This window comes from Gavia stellata, chromosome 16, assembly GCF_030936135.1.
Source record: "Gavia stellata isolate bGavSte3 chromosome 16, bGavSte3.hap2, whole genome shotgun sequence".
NCBI lineage: Eukaryota > Metazoa > Chordata > Aves > Gaviiformes > Gaviidae > Gavia > Gavia stellata.
In genome coordinates, this window is record NC_082609.1 from 17,293,276 (window position 1) to 17,316,229 (window position 22,954).

A 22,954-nucleotide genomic window follows, 5' to 3' on the forward strand; every position below is an offset into this window, starting at 1 on the left:
AAACCAAAAAAAAACCCCCAAACCAAAAACAAACACCACACACCCACAAAAAACCCAAAACCACCCACAAACCACAAAACACACCACAACCCACACCAAAAACAACCCACCCACACCACACAGCACCATGCCCATCAAGCCACATCCCACAATGCCACATCCACACGCTCCTTGAATACCTCCAGAGAGGGTGACTCTACCACCTCCCTGGGCAGCCTGTTCCAATGTTTCACTGCTCTCTCAGTAAAGAACTTTTTCCTAATATCCAGCCTGAACAACCAATACATTCTGAACAGGCAAATGAAAGGCAAGCAAGCCGATAATGGGCATTCAGAACAGCCTGCATAAGAGTTTGTATTTCCTGTAAACATTTTTACATGCTCTAGATACATTCTCAACAATGTTAATTTTAAGATGTTGATTCTTCTTGACATTTACTGAGCTAATTTTTTCATTTCTAATGTATCTTTTCTGTGGAGATGCACAATCAAGCATAAGCTACCTCTAAACTGTTGTGCTGAGATAGCAATCCAAACAAATTTCAGGTGAGTCTTAAATTATAAAAGCAACTGATAAAAGTGACCTAGAGGAGTGGTGGTGCAGAGCAGGTCACCAGCAAACTATACAGCACATCATCTTCGTTGGCCATAACTGTCACATTCCTGGCCTATCATAGTGGGCCAGGCTACATACAAGCAATTCAGCTTACGCTTTATCCTAATGAATTTTGCTACGTAACAGTATTTCTACAGCAACAAGAAGCTGAATGAGTCCAGTGACTCTACAAGTATTTGAATCCATACTATGTAGACTGTAAAAGCTGGTTGGATGTCAGTAACCTCTGTACGACAAGCACCTAAATAGAAAAAGAATTGATCTGCATTCCCTATGGACTAACCAAAAGCAACTTGGTTTAATGTATTAGTATTTCAGGACCACAGTAGTATGAAGTCATGGACACAAAAATAGATGATTACAATTCCTAACGGTAGTAAAGACAAGCAAGTCTGTAAAAGCAGCATCTGATTTTAAAACACAAAAAAAGTCACAAAAGTGTTAAAGAATTGGGAATAACAAAATGTGGGAGACAAGAAACAGAAGGTAAAATCAAGCAGGGACAATGTGTTCTGATGTCATACTTCTTTACAAATGCATCCTGCCAAGCTAACAAGAAATCCCTCCATCTCTTGGGGAATTCACCAGCTAAAAATAAAACAATTCCATTTCAAAAAAAAGGACTGTATATTTCCTTTTCCTGACTATAAAACTGTAATCCCAGACTTTTGAGATGTATACATAGTCTGAACACAATACGCCAAGAACTTCATCTTGCTTTGGGGTAGGGCAACTTCAAACAATATCTTAATTTACATTAAAGAATGGTTTGAGACCTTAGAACAAAAAAACGAAAACAAAGAGGACAACTACAATATACCCGTTAACTGCTCAGAACAGTTTTCAAAACACATGCCTTTCTCCCACACAGGACTAAAACTGGAGAGACATGGAAAAGAATGGTGCATTACATTGGCACTTACATTTCCCAAATGTCCTCTGGTAGGTTAGCTGGAATTTCTGTTAAGCCCCTTCCTCGACAATCCACTACATTGTTGCTGCAGGTGCAGGCAGATGGGCAAGTGATGGAACTGGCACTGCACGACGGAGGTTCAGACTGGGAACCTGAGACATAATGAAAACATTAAACCTTAGTTTTGAAAAATGATCGCCTGAGATTTTAACAACAAAATACATCAGCCTCTGAGTTTTCCAGATCCTTTTACTACATTAAGTAATAATTTATTTGGATTCAGTTAATATAATGTGCTACAAATCAACTGCAGAGAAAACGTGTAAAAGATTACTGTGTTCTTATTCTTCCTCAGTCTCTACTCTATCAATCTCTTTCCCTCATGAACACTTCTTTGGTCCCCTCCATGATCAGCCATATCAATTTATTCAAAGATTTAAAAAATAAGCCTCAAGATCAAGTAGTATTTCCAAAAGTTATCTTTGCCTAGAAGTTCCATTACACAAACACTCCTTGAGTATTTTTACATACTGAGAGAAGACTGTCATCAACGATGACTTATGTTTTTGAAATGAGGTAACTTGTTATGGCATAAAGACTGGAAATATAAAGCTAGTTTTTTCAAGATTAGACAATGCAGTTAATGGAAACACAAAAGGAATTTAGAAAACTGTGAGTTCAAATCTTCAAATTCTTACTTAATCTAGTAATTCCACTGAAAGACAAGAAGCTACTTACAGATCAAAGGTTTAGCGTGAGGACATTGCTCTGTATACATTCAAGTCAATCCATTAGATTCAGGTTTATTTAAGCATCATTAAGGTTTTTTGAAACTGTAGCAATTATGTCAGTTTTACTCAAATGGTTATGATTCTTACATTCAAAATTTTGATATATACATACACTTAGACATAGATAAAATGGTTTTCCTACACTAATTGAGGTTATCAAAATGTAGCAGTTATTGACTTATTTATGGTGAGTCATATTTCCAAAGTACATGTAACACAAGAAACCTCAAGTATCTTTTTGACCAGACACGGAGGGCTGAATGTGAAGGGCTGTGTTGGTAAGAAGTGACAAAATCATAATAGAAACTGGTAATTTTCTAGATTACAGTAGATTATAATCACAAAACATATTCGGATTTTTTGGTTGGAAAAATTAAAACATCATAATCGTCAAATCACAAAGACATGTAAAAACATGGAAAACTATACACAAAGCTGTACATTCGTGAGGTTTCTCTTGGAAAAGACCCATGATCGATACTTTCATAAATTATAACTGCAGGTGACAAAAAGTCCAAAAATATTTGTTTGCATCAATTTGCAATCCAATATCATTATGACAATTAAAATTTTATAACAATGGAACATTCTTATAAATATTCTCTCTCCACTTTCCAACTTCCGTGACAGTTGCAGATAAGGAGTTTACCAGCAACAGTCTTTTATCATAACACAGAGCTGGTTTCAGTATTATAGCAGCTTCACCCTACAGAATCAACTGGGCAAAAATCTACTGTAAAAAAAAAATAAATCAATAATGTAATTAAAATCTAAATCGTAACGCATATGGCCCAAGGAATCAAATTCATATTTATCAGGCAACCTGAACTTTGACTTGTTCCAGTTTCAAAATCTTATTAGACATCATCTTAACATAGTCTACATATGTGACCATGTGTGTAATACAGTATTTAAGTAGTAGGTATTTGAACTAAACAACAAAAAAATCTTCACTAGTTAAACATGTACATGTATAACAGGCAGGACAAGCAGCAATCTTGGGTCTGTCTTATGGCAATAGAAATGCAGGGCAGACATACCATCATTGTGAATTCATAGAATTCCTTCAAAATTAATGGAGCTCTGCGGCATATCACCAACGGCAGTGCCAGCTCTGCCTTTCACGGAGTCTAAGGTTTCTGTAAGATTTTAACTGTGAATACTTCCAAAAGTAGTTTATATTGTCTCAAAATCCACACAGGCCTCTGTTATGTTTGCATAAGAACAAGAGGTTTGTTCTTACAACCTGATCACATACATTTTTACATTTTCTCTTTGCCTACCTTGTGGTGCAACACTCAAAACAAAATGAAGAATCAGGGAAGTGCAAACGAGCTATTGCAAGCTTTAAGGGATAGGGGGAAATTATCAAACTGGGAAGAAACACTTCAGAGCAATCCTTGCTCCCTGGGAGGCAAAAAGAAAGTTGGCAACAAGGTCAAATCTTCCACACACCCTTTATCATCACTTGTCTAATGTGCTTTCTGAAGAAGCTTTGTAGTGAGGGGAAAATGCATTTTGCACAGTTACAACACTACAACCTATCACTGTGGGTTAGAAAAGCAGTAATACACTCCCTTTTCATTAGGGCACAACATCAAAAAACCTGATGTATTGCCAGTTGAAGTTTTAAGAGCCTGTTCCTGACTCTACTGCATCTAAATCAACAGTAGAAGATTCAGCGGAACTCAGCTCATCACCTCCACATTTTGTGTGACGCAGTATTGCAGAGTGCTCTACACTAAAGGAATGGTTTGAAAGGACGTTATTCTATAAAGCGCTCTGAAAAGAGAGAGAAAAGACAGAAACACCAATCTTGCCTGCACAAAAAGCAGGTAGCAACAGTAACAAGGTGGTAATTAATATCATACTACAGTTAAATATCATGGAACTTTCCAGCCACTTTTTGAATAGAAAGGCCAAAAGGTAAATCAGAGCACTATTTGTGCTGCCTACTAAGCCTTTCGGATCGTCTCCAAATACAGTTGACTGAAGGCAATAGGAGTCCTTTTATTTATCCTGAATTTGGACCAAAAACCATTTACCTGTGACTTTCCACTATGAAAGAGGAACTTTTATGTGAACAAAGTTCTGATTTATGGCTAGTGAGTAAAACAAATAACTAGTTAGTTAACAAGAGAGGTACATGATGTCAATATATAGAGAAAAAGCAATATAATGTCTTTATTCTTAGCGCAGATGCAACCAAAATGGGATGAAAAAACAATATCTTACGCTGAAAGGAAGTAAAGTAAAAAGTAAAGAAAGAGGTTGTCTTCGTGCGGACATTTTCCACATGTAATGAGTGATCAGTTTTCTCATTTCACTTAAAATAGGATGGAAAAAGGAGTATTTTTATAAACTTAATTTCTCATTATAAGCTTGAATTGTCTGATTGTGCCAAAGTATCTGCTACTCCTGCCACTTTTGACTGACACTTTGTGCTTAGAGTAAAAATACTTCTGATTCCATGCTGAATACAGCCCTTTATATTTGGTGAATTTCTTTCTTCTTCATGAGCAAAAGTAAATCTAGACTGTAGAGTTCTGAAAACTTTAATGAAATAAAAAGACTTTGTGCATAAATTGCTATCATTATTATCAAACGCTTTTGCTTTTTTTTTTCCTTTGCAAAGAACAAAGTACTGTATTACACATGCCCGCTCAACAGGCATCTAGCAGTATTCCATCAGCTCTTACACAAACAGTCATCTGTTAAGGTAAAGTTTTCTTGAATAATGCTGTAAAAAGAATTTCAAATCTGATTTGGATTTAACTGCTTCAATTAAATGAGGCTCTATTCTAAGCTCCATAGTAGATCTATAGAACTAAAGCACAAAAAAGTCAAAGAGAGTTTAATCATTTTAATATTAGTATAGTTTTGGAGAGCTGATAAATAAAGGACTGGTCAAGAAAACAAGTCTAAGTAGACTATGGAATTTAAAGTTCTTAAAATTAAAACTTGGGTATGATTTTCATAGGTATGCAGAGTATAAGCATACAGATAGATCAAGCACCCCAAGGCAATACAGCCTCTAAAGAAGGGTATTTGAAATCTAAAAATGAATTTTCCTTTTGCTGCCAATATTTCTTCAAAAGAAAAGACACAGGAAAAGCAAAAATATTTCAGGATTCCTATTTGTGTCCTTCACAAGTGCAGTAAATTCCATACGGTGTGGATGCAGCGAAAGGAAATGGCCATAGACAAGCCAGCTGGATTAATATTATTTCCCTTCTGAAGTTCTTCTTACTATATGTCGTCTTGTCATTTCAGTTTTTTTCTGTTACACAGCAGGACTAGTTCACCAGGTTAATTATATTTTTCTCTAAAGAGATAAAAATCACCACTCCATTATACATTTTGCTATAAAAACACCCCACTAACAAACTGTGGAAGCTAGGATAGGGACATGATTAACAAAAATTATTATGCCTTTTGCGCCTGATGTAATGGATTGCCAGTCCCAATGATTATGGCAGTTAATATCTGGCTTGCCTTTAGCCTGCACCACTTTATTTTACAGTTTCAGACTATGGGTTAGGGGGAGAGAGGAGACAGGGGAGAGTCTTAGGACCCAGCAGTTTACAGAGAAATTAAGTGCTTTTTCCAAATAAGCATCTCATTGGCCTCTAGCCTTTTTAAGAGCAGCAAATAGAGTGATACTACAATTAGAATAGAATGGTTATGGTGTATAAATGAACAGTTTAAATGTCACAGGCATTTAAAATAACTTCTGCAATGACTAAATAAACTAAATAATCTCATTTGCACTGACACCCAATTACGGCACACTAAGTAGCATGCTTTATTACCTCCTCACCTATCCAATTGCCTGTGCAGCAGTTATTTTCCACCAGCAAAATGCTTGTTATTTGTAAAAAATATTAATGGATTGTAAGATAAATCTGACAGGATTTACCAGTTAAAAATCTGTGGTGACTTAAAATCATTTTAAGTATAGCAGATGTGAAATTATTGATCAATAAACAAAACACTACAAGTATGGCAGATCTGTGGATATATTATGACCTTTTGTGGTTTAATTAAATAACCCATTGGAACTTTTTACGGTGCTGGGACATCTGAAATCAATTACTACTACATGAGCTATACTTTTCACTAGACTCCCAGTAATACAATCTCAAAAAAAATACCTAAAGCAGATGTATTGCTCCTGTTTGGAGTTTGTATCCCAGTATTAAAATACACTTGAGTGTGCATAGTCCTGCAGAGAGATATGGGCAAGTCAATCACAACTGACTATCTGCAAAGTTAACATTCCTTATTGATGGCAAATATTCCACTGATGGAGAAAAAGTTGTACAAATGTGTTTATTCTACAGGGATGTGCAGCAATGGTTTATGCAAATGCTTCCATCTATCGTTGTTCAACAGCTTTTCGCTGAGCACAGCATTAAGTATTTATGATTAGTTACCTGAGCCCCTGATTGATGATGTTAATACCATCAAGTTCATGGTATGCAAAAACTTGCTAGTCACGAATATTCATTATTTGATTCAAGTTCATTGTTTTGCTACACATTCCCAAACACTAAATTTATCTGTTAAAAATTTATGGCACATGAGCGCAACTGTTCTGTAGGCAAAGTCAACATCAATTGGTTTACAAACAAATACTGAGGAATAAAAAAGGAAATATCCAATCGCAGTGAAAGGAAGGTCTGATGTAATGAATGAAGCCTACTTTATTCTACAAAAACCTACTTTGCGTGTTTCAAAATATATCAGTAAAGTAACACCACTGAAAATCAGACCTTACTTCGCATTGTCTTATCATAAAAGCACTAATATTGCAATTATTTAATTAACAATAATAGCGCTAAAATTGCATGGAATACTTCAAAACAAAATAGAAGAAAGTACACCAAAGAAGCAGGCTCACCTGTTAACAACTGGGGTTTAATAGGGAGATTTGTTCTTCTGAAGGATTAATAAAACAGAATCTGTGAGACAACTTAAGTCCTTTCAAAACTATGACAAAGTTGTTTTTCTCTCAGGGAAATTTTTTCCATTTAAGAGAGATTGAAAAGGCAGAGTTTGAATGTCCCCTATGCTCACTCCGAGTCTTTCTTCAAACATCTTTCTCCAGCCTTGTCAATACAGGCATTTTCTCCTAAAAGCAGCCAGACCGTAACTTTTTGACCATTGCACCATAAGGAAGGCTGCTAGCACGTATTTCGTTCTCTGGGTTTGTATACTATTTGCTCTTCCAAAACAGGCTAAAGACTAAAAAAATAATGCTACTAGAAAGTCTTAAAAGAGGTAGCACTTCTGCAGTTCAAATGGCAGCTATGCACACTAATCTCATTAAAGCCAATTCCACAGTTTGTCTCAGTAGTCTGGGAGGTGCATATGAAGTGACATTTAAAAATAGGTCCAGAAATAATACAGTGAACTTATAAATATATTCAAACATAAAAATGAAAAGGAAGACAAATTATTTAAGTGAAAGGATACCACCTGTACAAGGTTAAATGATGGATAATGGTCATAATCAATTGTAAGCCTGTGAAGGGAGTATAGTTTTGGAACAGCCTTCTAAACAGGTTATCCATTAAAGAACCTGAACTATTTCACGATGAAGTTTGATAAAGTTATGGAAGGGATAGGAATCGTGTGAGACTATGCTTTGAGTCCCTGGGGTTTGATTTGCTGGTATTTGAAAAGGAGTTTTAAACGCGACTTGATTTTGTTTAATCGTACGTTTGTCTTTGCTTCTGCCGCCCTCCCCTCCCCGCATCCGGACGCAGCTAACATAGGAATTTCCCTGCCTCAGCACAAAAGCTGACCTCTTCAGGAAGAAAAGGAAGATGGGGTTCACTTCAATCAGAGGCATTACAGATCGACACAGCTATTCAGAGGACGTCGGGCAGAATGTGACATTTCTCCTGATAACAACACCTGAGGGGTCCAGCCTGGTCACGAGCTCACACAACGGCCAGATCTGGAGTGAGGAAACACTTTTTTCCAGATGAGTGGGCAAGGACTGAAGAGTGAGACATTGTCCCCTTCCCAGAGTCACCTTGGAATTCCTTGGACCACATTCTTTGGCATTTGGGACATGCTAAGGAACGCAGAGCAACAGCGACTTTTCTTGCCTTCCTCCTAGGACAGGCTGAGGTTGCTGCCTTTGGTCTTTTCCAAGAGACCTCTGGTACATTCAAGCTCTTTACAGTATCTGGAACTTACAGAATAAAATTAATATGGATCTTCCAACCTAAACACATTTGCCTGCAATTACAAGGAATTAATTCAATGAGCCAGGAGATCCCTTCAGTTTTGGTACGGGGTGTCCGTGCCCAGGCGCTGGCTGCAGGGGCCTCTGTGAGGAGAGGCAGGGGCTGCCCTGTGCCGGGCAGGGCTGGTTCCGGCCGGTTCCGGCCAGTTCCAAGGCAGCCTGCTGCGGGCACAGCTCAGCCTGTCAGTGAAGCTGGTGCTGCCTCTGCCAAAGCGTATTTGAGGAAGGGCAAAATGGTGCCAGGCAGTAAGGAGTGAGGAAAAAAGTGTGAGAAACAGCCCTGCGAGCAGCAAAGTCAGAGAATAAGGCGGGGGAGGAGGTGCTGGAGCAGATCTTGTTTTCTCCCCACTCCTGTTGAGGAGGGGGAGTGCGAGCAGCTGGGTGGGCGCCTGGCAGCTGGCCACGGTCCACCCACCACAGTGTTAATGCGACTATATAACATCACTAAATTGCATTGTCAATAAAACAGAAATTCATGTGAACCTGATAGTGACTGTATGCAACTTTGTGTTTGCCACGTATTCATTTATGGGATTCCGCAGTCATTTTATAAGCAGCTCTATGCTTTTTTTAATTACTCTTATTAATTGAGTATCCATAAACGTGTTGCCAATCACATACGTGTATCGAACAGAAAAAGTCTACAGATTTCATACAAAGGCTTGGCCACGTACTCAAAGTCAACCCTGTTTCTTGGTATTTAACACTGCCGCTCTCTGTGAAGTAGCTCAGAACAAGGCTGTGGTGCTGACCCGTGTCAGGACAGACCACCATGATGCATTTCCCTTGTATACCAAAATACTACCAACATACTAGTAACAGAACAAGCCACTGGTTTTGGACATTAACATAAAAACTAATCACGTTATTATTCTTACAGCAACAGTTCAAAAGCTGAATGGCTGAATAATTATACACCAAGCTGCCATCATTAAATTAGGATTAACGAGCTACACATACTGCTTTGGGGAAAAGAGAATTCCAGAACAAAGGTAATTATAGAGAAAAGGTAAGACATCATTTTCAGACAGTAAATTTACTGTAATTTAAAGCCAATTTTCAGCTTTGGTCTTCAAAGAAATATTAAACGCCTTAATAAATACATATTTATCCCTTCAGATTTGCAAGATGGTCCCCCAAATAAAAAACACCTTAAGTGGCATCTTACATACAAAGCAATTCAAGAAGTAAATTCTTACAGTATGAAACAACATAACTGCTAGCGTTAGAGTAAATCTAAATTTCTAATAAGAAACTTAATGGAAACAGAAAACAAACTCTGATAAATCGTGATTTGTGTCTCTCCAAACCTCCTATAGGATTTCATTTGAGGAGCAACTAACAAATGCACAGTATTGAAATGTTTCTTTAGACTAGATGTCAATGTTAGTTTGTGCTAGCAAATTATAACAGGAGGTAAAAATTCTACCAGAGTTCCACAAAAATTTTCTAAGACCAAATTTAAAGCACAATTTTTACCACAAGGCTTTAAAAGTCATACAACTCTCAAAGTCCTCCACAGACTCCATTGTAAGAGCACTTATTGGGTCTGTTGATGGTCGCAAAAAGCATGAACCAACTTAACAGTGAGAAAAAAAAGATGTTATTTGCCTAATATGACTCACAGGTCACTCTTTTGGAAAGAGGTCAGAGTTAGATGAAATGGTTAAGCTCACTTCTAAAACCAATAAAAGAGCTATACACTGTGGATGTCCCGCACGGCAGAAAGTGACCATTGACACACACACAGAAAAAGGCCTCCTCCTCCCACTTTGTTTATCCAGCTTCCTGGGACCATTAAAACTGAGGGCCATTGGTAGCCCTTCTCTGTGTGAACTGGGATGGACTGCATGGTGAGAAACCGCTCTGCTCCCTCAGGAGCAATTGCTATTGCCTAGCACCAGCAAAATCTGCATCATCAGCAAAGAGTCCTCTCCCCTCTTTAGTTTCCAGGGAGCACCACTCTTCCGTGCTGGCTGTACCTCCACATCCCATGTTGAAAGCAGCAGACCTGCTGCTAGTTATGCAGATATACTCTTGCACAGAGTCTTTTAAATAGGAGCAGATGGGGGGGAGTTCCTCTCCCCACACACTTTTCCTTTGGCATCTTCTGAATGTTCTCATTAAGATACTAAGCTTGAGGAGTGCTATTTTATTAGTTACTCATTGTTGGTTGCCTCCTCAACAATATGCTACAAAGTTATTAGGAGAAAAATGGAGCAAGACAATCTACGGAGTTTTGTGGTCTGGACCAGAGAGCAACAGCTATGTTTTAAGACCGTTTGACCTCACCTAAACAAATAAATCTGCTTCCTCATTAGGGCTTCCAGTCTGCATTAAGCAGCAGGAAGCTAACATATTTTCCTCTTTTTTACGCCTCAGCTGCAGTCTCACTGTATGAATCAGAAACTCCAGATCTTCAACCGAGATTTGGATCAGTCCACTATTTTCTTAAAATCAGTATCAGTTTATTTAGCCAGAAATCACTAGACACTTGGCTCTGGTAATGATTTCTCTCTTGCATCAATTTCAGGCTGACTTTTAACTTAGTTAATCCAAATTATGCATCTTGATTTTCTTCAGGTTCCTATAGATCCTCCAAATGGGAACTAAGGACCAAAACCCAGAGAAAATGGTTTCTAATGAAAAAGAGAATGACGTATGGATCCAACTTCCCTTCTCTACAATGCTTGTTTCATTATTAAAGAAAAAGCTATCTTAGAAAAGTACTTAGAAATCACATATTTTACACTTAAACTTTGCTAAATTTCGTATCGCAAAACATACGGGACAAATCAGCTCCAAACTAATGTCAAGATTTTAGAATCTGGTGCTTCGTACATGAGAAAACATGAATTCATTAACTGTTAGAAATATCAGTCTCTGGTCTATTCTAAGAAATCTCATCCAATCTTCATACTCTATTGTAAATGCTGTCCACTTTAAAATACCTCAAGCTACTGGCAGAAACTATAACAAATCTGTATTAACCTGCACCCTCAGAGTCAACACCAAGTCCCAAGCCTCAGAATCGGCAGCAACAGTACAAGAGAAAAATCAGCTTCCTCCCACCACCCACTGAAATCAACCCGCAGTCTCTGTCTGCTTCTCTACCCCTGCAAGCAACCAGTTGAGAACTGATGACGTTTGAGCGAGCTGCTCTGACAGCAGCTAGCTGAGGACAGCAGTGGCTGAAGTATGCTACACACCACAGAATGAGATACAATGCTCCTGAATGCATCTGCTTTATTCTTAGGTATGCAGTTCAGATGCATATTTATTTTCTCATGAATATACTTAGGAAAACCAGAATGATTTATCATTGCAAAAAAAATCCAAAGGGGGTCACTCAGTGGGTCCTGCACAGCGCACTGAAGAGACCAAGGTGCTGCTGATGGTATAACTTCACAAAGCCACTGCTTCAGTCTGCAAAGTTTGCAGCCACACTAACACAGGTGAGAAAACACGTTATGACTTGACATAACTGATCAATATGTACATTAATTTCAATAAGTAAAGAGCAGGTAGAAGAAAAATCAAAGAGCCATAATAAAACTTACATGAGAGGAAAACAAAATAAAATTACTATCCCAAGGAGGTCAGAGGAGGACAAGAGACAGACAAATAGGCAGAGAGAGAGAGTCTGTGTGTTTGAGAGAGACAGACAGAGCTAGAGAAAGAGAAGCCAGTTCAACAATGAAATATCTGAACATGGGAAGGAAGCTGGGTTTGATCCAAGCAAAGACTGGAAGGATCTAAGAGGTACCAAGCATCAGCCAGCACCCCCAGACGCTTCTCTGCTAGCTAAGGGAATATAAAAATAAACAGCTCCCAAGGATCAGAGTACAGGTAGTATTTTAACTGACATTAAGTCTTTGCTTAGTGTACTGTTTTCTCTTGTCATGACAATGTAGCAGTGAATTGCAAGGTTGTGGTGGAGAGAGAGGAGAAATACATCTTGTTATCTATGTGCAGCACACCAACAGGGGCACTCGTACCCTGGTGCCACACAATTTCCCCTTCTACAACACACTGACTTGTAGGAGACTGTCTCAGCAAACACATCCCAGAGCTCAATGGGTGGCTGTCCAGGAGGAAGAGTCTGCTTGAAGATTTCTTTGAGAACAGACGGCTTTAAGGCAAAGGCCCAGGAAGGCTGCTCTGTCAGGGGTGGCTCTGGAGGAGAGACTCTCCTTCGAGGAGGGGACAGCTTGCTGAAGAAGCCAGCCAGAAGGCTCTGGTGGGTGACAGGACTGCCAGCAGTACTCAGCGCTCTGCCCTGATAGTGAGGGGCCATCAAGTCCCAACCCTGCTCAGTTCTGTTAATGACCTTTTCCCCGCCTTCTCAGTAACATAAATCCAATTAGACATATTTGCAAACCTTTCTCCAGGCAACTGCACACTATTTAATCCTACACATTTACCTATGGTTCTGAGCCAAATGCTCATGGGCATGAACAAACAAAACCTGGAACAGCTTTTCTGCTGCTCACAATTTGCCTAGAAGTGCCATTTGGATTAGAATTTTTATAATTTATGTGCACAAGCTGAACAACATTTTTGAAAGACTGACTCTCATTTTACACAGGTCTGACTCGGTTTACGCACATAAATCTGCACGTAACTCTGACTTCAGCAACATTATCTTGAGAGACTTTGCACCTAGTGCTTATAAACATCATTGTAAAGGACTGGAAGCATAGCGTCCAGAAGAAATCAAGCCATTTGGGTTCTAGTTATGGCACTTCTCTATCAGTGTTTCACTTTTTCTTTTCCAACTTACGCTATTCCTTGCTATGTAGCATTCAAAGTTTGTTTCCAAAGGAACATGTGTCATAAAATTATAAAAAAGCCCCTATTTTTGCAGTTCAAGAATAACCAGAAGTCAGGTTTTCAAGGATGTTTTTCTTCTTTCCCCAAATTATTTGATTCTACTCTTTCTGCTTTGAAGCATGCAACAGCACAAGTTTTGAACTGGAATGCTCTGAGGAAGCCCATTTTACAGTGGAGGAAAAGCTGGGTTTTCTTTTGCTGTGATGATATTCCCACTGCCATAAAACCACAAGTGCTTGAAATACTGAGCCTGTACTTAAACAGAGTAGTTCACTACATTGTATTTCAGCTCTTCATAACTGTGATGCAAAGGCGGCTTTCACTGCCAGCTTAAGGCTAGTTACAACAGTGATTCATATAAGCTTACATGATATAAAATTCTTTTGTAGAGGGACAAGTTCAGTTCACTATTCACCTCCTGTCCTAGTTTGACTTCATAGTCAAACATGAACAAATTGCGCTGTAAAATCAGGAATAAGAACTGTAATAAGGAGCAGGGAAGATTTATACCCTCTTTAAACTAGTAGGTTTTTGTTGAACTAGCATGTACTAAGCTGAGTTCTCTGCTAAATCCTCCACTGAAATGAGCTCTTCAAATGCATTTCTTTTTCAGTATTTTCATTTCCCAAATGAAAGTTACGGGATGTAATTGATGGACTGTCTCACTGGAAGCTTCTTTACTTTAATTTTTATTAATTTGTGTTTTAAAAACATGTTTTTAAAAAAAAAAGGCAGACCAATCTTGAGAGTTCTCTTATATGTTCTTGGCCCAACAGGCAACAGTTAAAAACCTTTTCTCTTTTGGAAGTTATAGTCCGCACAGAAAACTCCGTTTAGATGAGTTCTGTCCACGTTACATTTCTCATTCAGCAATTATTATCTCTTCCGATTTGAATTCTTTTTCCTTCACTTCACTATATCATAAATCCAAATAGCTGAACTCACGCCCCATCTGAAACTTCATTTCATAAGAAAAAAATGCTGTGGTTACCTCTTTGGTAAAATTAGATTCTGCTAATAGCTTAATTAATTTATCCATTTCTTTTATCCTTCCTCTCCCAAGACTGTTAGATTTCTAAACTTTTCTTTCAGTTAAAACTTTTGATGTAATTTATCAGATATTCTGGGCATCCTCAAATCTCCACAACTGCGTAGAAGCTGCTCAGCACTCTTGAAAATCATGTCACAAAAATCACTGGTGTACAACTTCGTTTTCCGTGTGCCCATAACACTTCCTGCACACCTCCAGGACTGGGCATTAATTCATTAATTTACCATCCATTATATAGCTAAGGGGATCCAACCCTTCTCTGAATACAACCGTTTCTCTCTTCCTTTATCACATGGAAGTAGAACTATAGAAAAAAGGCATTCCTAAAAATGTTTCTAGCACGAGCGCTTGTACTGTGTTTCCATCAGTCAACCCATGTACTGAGAGGATAAAGCTTTAGGGCTCACAGGCTGTGAGAGATAAAGAACACGATTCTGCAAGACTCACCTTCTATCAAGATTAGGACTCACATCCACTTCATAACAAGCTCCCTGTGTTACTTATCATTTGGCCTGCAAAACTATCTCCAAATTTGTGTCTGGTATCTTCCTTTTTTTTTTTTTTCTTTTCACAGCATACACACTGCCATGCCTCTCCTCTGCCAGATCTCTTCCTTTCAGCCAAATTCAGAGATTTCTTTTTCCAATTTTTCTATTTTTCTCTGTCTTTCTTTTTTTCTTTCTTTTTCGTCATCTTTTAAGAAAATGCATTTCTGTCACAAAAAAGCCAAGTACAGTTCAAGAGACTTGATGAACAGGCCCAACATATAGACACACTGTTTGTGAGTTGGCCATGTATCATCAGCCTCATTTATCAGTGTGGAAACTTGTAGAACAGTGAAGTGCACTGGGTCCCTAAGAATCCTGTTTCAGACCTGGGATTAAATCTACTCCTCCTGTTCTGTAGTCCAATCATTTATCAACAGACTCAGATTACCCTTTTCTATTTCCTTTTTTTCGTATTCCAGTCATCTGTAGAGCTCTTCCCTTGAGAAACACCAGATTATCCACACTTAACTGATTTCTTACGTTGATATCATTGCCAATGCTAAAGTAGAAAAAATAATTTGAGAATTGAACTATTAACTGGAATCCAATAATTCTTTTAAAGCTGAAAAAATTAACAATTTGATCTACTCCCGTACAGTTTAGCAATGATAAAAACAAACAGAACTGCTACAGAACGCCATTCAAACACAACATAATAATTTTCCACTCACTGTTTTTCTGTGAATATCAATATAAAACCATCAGCTGACAGATAAATGAATAACTGGCATCATTACCAGAGCAGACGAAGTCTTTCTTCTGAACCTCCGCCACAAGAAAACCCCGCAGGTTTACCGGTGCCAAGCAGAAGGTGAACTGCCCGATAGTGCGCCTCTGCCGCAGCCAGTCAGACAGCCAAGCCAGGTGGCAGTCGCAGTGCAGGAAGTTGGAGTGAAGCCGCCTGCAAAAGACAGAACAACCCGAAAGTTGTTAGTAGTTTTTTTAACAGAAGACACAAACCAGAGCAACCAAGTAGAAGTCTGCCTGGCTCTTCACTACAGTTTACGTTGGTTACAACTGAGTCAGGTCTTGACTGTCTGCCATATAATACACAAATGTCCACATATAAGTTAGTGCTATTATTTATGATGTCTTGGAAGAATGAAGTTAAGTAAGTACTCGCCTACAGGTAATCACGAGCTGGCCATTCTAGAGAAAAGCACATGCAGAATTTAAGATTCCTTCATCACTTTACCTGTGATTTCATATCAGAAATAACTGCATGAATGTGATATCTTTGAGTGAATTCAAAGGCTGGAGAGAGAGAGAGAGAGACCCCCCCACACCAGAGGCTATTGATACCTTGTATGTTCCTGTGTTGCCTGTACAAATTTGCCAATGCTCTTTTTAACTGTGGCAACTTAACGCAAGCTTGCAGGTTCTAGACAGGAATTCTCAACTCTTGACGAAGAAGGGGACTACGACAGGGTCACGACACACAGCAATGCCAGGGCCGTTATTTGTAATGGAAGATCTAGCCACACAGCTCCCTTCCCAGCCTGCTTCATGCCTGGCATTGAAGACTTGCAGAAGCATTATCACATTGCAGTGGGAAGTCTGCAAAATGATGCGTTCAGGGAGCGAATGTGGTAATTTTAATAGCTACCAAACTTTAGGTCAAAACAAAAGCCCAGGACATTAATTATTTCATTCCTTGCAATGAGTCATACATTTGCAGTGCTATACCAAAGCTGAAATGATAAAACAGATTGAAAACCCTGTCAGAAATGGTTAGACAAAGCATTATTCACTAATATTACAGGCACTACATTTCAAAAAAACCCACACGATTGGTGTGCACAGGATTTAGCCTTGTCCATCCACCAAAGAAATTAACTGTCTGTCTGTGAGATCTACATATTGCACAGCAGCAGTACAGGTCAGCAGTGGCGCCCGGGCTGACAGTCCCTAGATTTGTATGTCTGGGGTGGGCAGTCACAGTGAAAGACCGCAAATCTGGAACTGAGAGTTTATCCTGTGAGATGGAAGACGTTAGTCTCCTGGGAGCACTGTAAAACGTAATTGTTTTAGAAGGATGGCTAGAAGACCTTGTTTTTAGGGATTATGAGGCTATTTAATTGACACTGCAGTAAGCTAGATTTCTAGTAAAATGTTTTGTTATTATGAACCATTAATCTGTTGATTGAAAGAACAAATACCATTACAAAGGAAAGAGAACAAATATCTATCCAGAAATCATCCTAAGTAAGACTTTGTTCTAACTTAGAGAGCAAGCATTTCATTTAAATCCTCAAAGTATTATCCCTTCCCACTACAGCAATCAACAATGATATTCAGAATCATCTTCCTTCAGGAACTGAAACAGAGCTCATCCTGTGCCACTCCCTGCATCTCCTGTATGGATGTGGGCCGGCAGGAGTAATAAAACTGCAATTTCACAAAAAGAGACAGCTGTCCAGTTCTGTGAGTTGGTTTTTTCCTCACTAAATTCGCATAGCCGGTTTCTGGGTTTTCCCATTTTAATAGTGCGAACCGTCACCTCTTCGCCAGCTCGCCTGCCTCAGCAGAGCCCTACCTTCTCGTTTGTTCAAGTTTTTTGCGCAGATATTCTACAGTTTGCTTTTGAGAGGAGACCATTCAGAAAGTCTATGAAGCTTAACAAAGCAGCCTATTAGAATGTACTTTTGATAATTATATTAATGAACACAGCCACAAAAAGACTTTCACAGTACTTCAAAAGCATAACACACCAATTCCCTGTGAACATGAAAAGCGCTGAAGTGATTTGGCACATTTTCAGTTTATCCTTAAATAAAAAAAATTAAAAGAAATTATGCAATCACCTATCTCAGCAGTCACTCACACATGCAGAGATAACAGGACATCTACAATTAAGCAAATAGGTATGGGGGACATGCTTTAACATAAACAAAGCTGTTTCAAGCAAAGGAAAGCAGATCAATAAAAACTAATTCCTGTCACTTCCAATCAAGGCTAAAAGATCAATGAAACTTAGCAACAGAAAAGACAGTTAAATAAAAAAGGTTAGCACAGAAGAGCTGATTTTTTTAAAGAATTCTTGAAGTGCTTCAAATCTTACTAGCATTTTTCTCCCCCTTTTTTTTTTCTTTTTTCTTTTTCTTTTCCCTGAGAGGTCATGTTCAAGTTGAATATGCTCTTTATTTTTCCTTCTCTGTTCTTCTTAAATGAGAAGTTTGTTTTGAAAGCCATGAAGAAAAAGCTATTTATCACCAGAACTATCACAGCAGATGCAGATGCAGCACAAGCAGCCCCAAATGTCCTGCTAATGGATCTCACTAGTGTGTAAAAGAGACACGCAGGGAAAAGACTATCCGCACCGCGCTGGGCCTCGACTGGATGGGAAAAAGGGCTTGTCCCTACTTAAGTAACGTTCAGACCAGGGATTCCCTACAGGAGCTTCTAAAAAAAAAAAAACCCACATCTAAGCGTAGAGCTATTTGAGAAGGTGTGCAAACTGATGTTTATTTTTAAGAAAACCCTAGAGTCACCAAGCTGTAATGAACAGCATTCATGATCCGTTTGGACTGAATTTGCATCAACAACCAAGAGATTAACCAGTAGATCTTACTCAGCCCTTATGCCTCAGACAGCTTTCTCTTTTCATGCACTGTTCATTGAGGTTGTATATTAATGCAGGAGAAATAGGTTATCAAGCGAAATAAAGCTCAGGAAACTAGAGAGAATAGTAACATTTCCCCAAAATAATATCCTTCTATAAATATTTTACATAGGTGAACAAAACCTGATCAGTTTTACATGTGCTCAGGTGTATATTAGTTGTGAGGGTATTACTATCCGTTTACACAAAACTTGGTTAAATCAAAACAGTATTAGCCTAAATTCTGAACAGAAGATACTAAGACAATATTGAGTAATAGGTAGCTATGCAAAATTTTTAAATTAATAATTATAATTAATAAAGTATTAATTGTGAAAAGTACTAAGATGACTCGGGGAGAGAGGAAGAATTTTTAATATGAAGGAACAGCAGAAGAAATTATGAAATGCTATTTGATTCCCATATTTTATCTTATATTAATTGCTATTTTGATGACTTTCCTGCCTCTGTTGAAACAGATGGAAGGAAATATAGAAAACTAAACCATTTTACTGTTATTTCCACCTATGTAGGATTTTTTAATTCCTATATCGAACCGCTAAGAAGGGTACTGTGTGTTATTTGGCAGTCTTTGGAGACTGAAACATGCCACTTAATACTGATGAAACTACCTTTACAGAACATGAGGTGAATGAATACGAATGCAAGTTTGCAAAGGTGCCCCTTTAGCCATAGACCCTAAATTAAATTTCCAGCAAATCCTTTTAGAGTGGGTCAGTGTTCTATAAAATGTGGCTCTCAGAATTCAATATAAAAGCTTCCCTTTATAAATCCTATTTATGACTTCCTTCCCTTTTTTTTTTTCTTTTTTTTTTTTTTTTCCTTAATTACAGCAGAGGGGGATTAGTCAGTGTAACTCTCCAGGGAGCTATATACAAAGCCATCTCCGAAATTAAACTAAAAAGAAAATGGCAGAAGGCATTGAGGTCTGGTAACAGACAAAACTGACTAATCTGAAGAAGCCAGGCAAATTTTCTGGACCACTGTGACGGGATGAGAAAAGGCAAAACTCCAGCAACCTTAACCCTACACCTTTATCTTCTATATCCATTCTCTTCTAAAAGACAAACATCTAATTTCCATTTAATTACTTATATTAAGATCTATGAACGTTGCCATTTAATGAAGAATGGAAATTTAAATCGGAGTTTATCTTACACAGATTAATGTGAGTAAGAGCCATTTTTCTTCAGTTCTGTTAGCTTATTTAATACTGTTTTAGACATGCATATGTAGCATCTTTGAAGCATTTTATTTTTTCAGTGCCATAGAAATTTTGCAGGCTAGCTACTATTTCCCTTTCTTTGCTTTTAGGACTAAATACATCTTGGTTGAGTTTGAGATTTTGGAGGAAAAACCAGAGAGACTTTGTTTAAACATGACTTTCCCTGAAGTTGTGCATTCCCTAAAGGAATTTAAAGGAATAATTTATTTAAAGAAAATGTTTTTGGTAGGCCATAGCTAAATTATACAAATGCACACAGTCTAATTTCAAAGTCTTTGTATTTTGGTCTACTGAAACCAATCAGAGCTTTTCCAGTGGAATGGTGCCCAGCTATAAAAAAATGGATTTGATGTAGGAGAAGCTTTTATCAAAAATGCATCAGAATGAGAGACATTTTGTTTCAGAAAGTATCTGGAAAAGAAGCTTATTTCAAGTTCTTTTAAAAATTTGTTTCAGAATTTAGTATTCTGAATTTGAAAAGAAGAAATAGGATTTAAACACAGGATATTAACAAAATTAAATTACTTGATCCACCTGAGCAGTTTTCACAATGTTGGTGATGTTTGAGCTTGGAACACATTTCACATTACGAATTTTCCCATGGAGAAAAAAATGCCAGTTTCATTTCCAGGTAAATTCAAAATCTTGACAAAACTGAATCTTACTTAACCCTGGGTAAATCCAGTGAGCTCGCTGTCAGGACCCTGAGGGCACCAGCCGCCTTCATAACCCTGCCTGGCCTCAGCAGGGGCTCCCAGGGCTCCCCCAGCCCTGCCGTGGCCCAGGACTCCAGCCCAGCCCAGCCCGGGGCGCTCAGCCCCTGCCCCAGCGACGCCACAGCGGTGCGGGTCTCCAGCCCTGCCCCAGCCCGCCCTGCCTGGCCACGGGCCCCATTTGAGCTGGTCCCCACCCATGGGCTGATGCCCCGGCCTGGCCTCAGCTGTCCCCATCCCCACAGAGGTGCCTGAGGCTGCGCCCGCTGTGGGGGTTCCCCGTGGGACAGGCCCAACTGCAAGGCCCTGCCCTGCCCGCCACAGCCCTCACAGGGTCAGGCTTGTTCAGGCCTTCCTCAAGGGAGTAGGGTGAATTGTTCACATCGGGAAGAGGCTGAAATAAGATTATTACAAGACGACAAATACCCAAAGAGTTGGTTTACGCCACCATCATCATCATTATTATTATAATATTTGAAGATATTACTCACAAAGTCCTGATCTTCGGCATGTGATTGAAACTGGTAACAGGAATGCGGGTGATGTTGTTATTGTTGAGAGTACTGTTAGGAGAAAAATAAAAAAGACAGACAAGAGAATAATAGATTGATCAATTATTTACATTTCTTCACCAACACACTATTTACAGAAACAAGCTGCTAAAATTCTTTGTAATAAACCTGCCAGGCTGCGAGCAGTAAGACATGCTGACCGATAGCTCAGACAATTTGTGACAAATCATAGAAGATATCATCAGGGCAAAGCAACCAACAGCTACATAAGAATGGATGAAGGTTACTATTTACCACGTCTGAGTACCAAGGAGTACAGGAGATGAGTTTTTATCGACTACTGGAACAGATCCAGAATTTTTGGTTAAGCTGCCACTTTGCTTGAAAACCTGGTGCAACTTGAGTGAAGGAACATCAAACTTGCACATCGCAATATAAAAGCTTTGCACTTAAAGTGCTCGCTCTCGCACAAAAAGAGAGCTGTTGACTCTCACAGGCTTGTTAACACAGCCAGCTTACATGGACAGACGGCTCAAATTGCCCTTTTGAAAACACACGGACGGATGGGTACCCTTTCTTTGGTTTCTTTATGAAAAAATATATGGGTAGTGGAATGGACCGTAATAAAACATGTCATGACCCAGTCATGTAAGGATTTCTGCTGCTCTATCAAAGCAGAGCTTAAAGAGAAAATGATCTCAGCTGCTGGTAGGGACCCCTTTAGCGCTTCTTATGAAAAATGAACTGACTCGATTATCATCAGCTGAGTGTGCTGCTCCCATTTATGTAGCTCCTAATTATATCAATGACTCTCTAGCAAATTAGAAGCTATAAAGTTTATCAAGATGGCACAGGAAATGGAAAGCACTCCACCAGGGCATAATTGCCATGCTCCAAGTGCACAAATCTGCAAATAGAGTAGCCCAGTTTGTCATGAGAATTGATGGGGCCGGTGATGACTCCATGTCCCAGCGTAGCCCGTCCTGCCGCTGGCTGCAGCTGCCTGTTTGAAACGTGTGGTGTCCACGGCACGGAGCAACCTCTGCTTTATATAAGGGGCACAGCACCCCACAGGATCACTTTGGTAGAAGATAGTGCTTTTGTGCGTTTGCGTATGCGTTGAAGAAAATACCTGCTGAAGCAACCTAAAGGCACATTACCCTCCCCTGAACTATTCAGTTGTTCCAATGTTATGTATTTACGTACGACATTTAATCAAAAGCTCTTGAAGAGTTTTACAGAAGTTAACTAGCCCTTTTGGTCATCTGCCAATTTAAAAACAATTTTACAGTTCTGCCTAGAAATCCCTTGGCAAAACCATCATTTACAACATCAGCCGATTTAAGCTAAATTAGATTATACCCTATTAAGACTGTTTTTCTGGTACACAGGAAGACACATACACATATTCTCAAAGCCAGGAGCTTGCAGGGTAACGTGGCTATGCGCAGGCACACTCAGGAGAGGTGTGTGCACAGGCTCTGACACGGGCAGCCATGTGTTTGTGTTGCCGCTGCACTGCATCCCAGCGGGACAGAACACGACCGCTTCGTTTCTAGGATCGTAGCTGGTATTTCAGCATAGTGCTGCACCAGATGGATGCACTTTCAGTCCGGAGCCAGCTTGGGAGCTGACATATCCATGACAGCAAACTGCACCAACAGAGCAAAATTACCCTTCCCTTCCAAATCTGTGAGCAGAGCGGGTTATGTCAGTAAAAGCAAAGTTTTGGAAATCTAGAATCTGCATGTGAGATCTGTTGCCAGAGATCTGTGTCAGTCAAGTCACACATGTTCACACACCAGGCTGGTAAGAGCTGTAGGCCTTAGTGCATCATGGTGTGTAGTATAATATATAGTATTCATTCCAGAT

At 39.1% G+C, this 22,954-nt stretch overlaps 1 protein-coding gene across 1 annotated transcript in view; it reads right to left on the minus strand.

Moving 5' to 3' along the window:
* The window catches only part of SLIT3 (slit guidance ligand 3), a 534,144-nt gene that overhangs the window by 185,211 nt on the left and 325,979 nt on the right, over positions 1-22,954 (minus strand). The window contains exons 7-9 of the mRNA XM_059825130.1: positions 21,062-21,133; positions 15,748-15,911; positions 1,539-1,680 (exon numbers count right to left, since the gene is read on the minus strand). Coding sequence (XP_059681113.1) covers positions 1,539-1,680; positions 15,748-15,911; positions 21,062-21,133 — 378 coding nt within the window. The remainder of the gene's footprint in view (positions 1-1,538; positions 1,681-15,747; positions 15,912-21,061; positions 21,134-22,954) is intronic.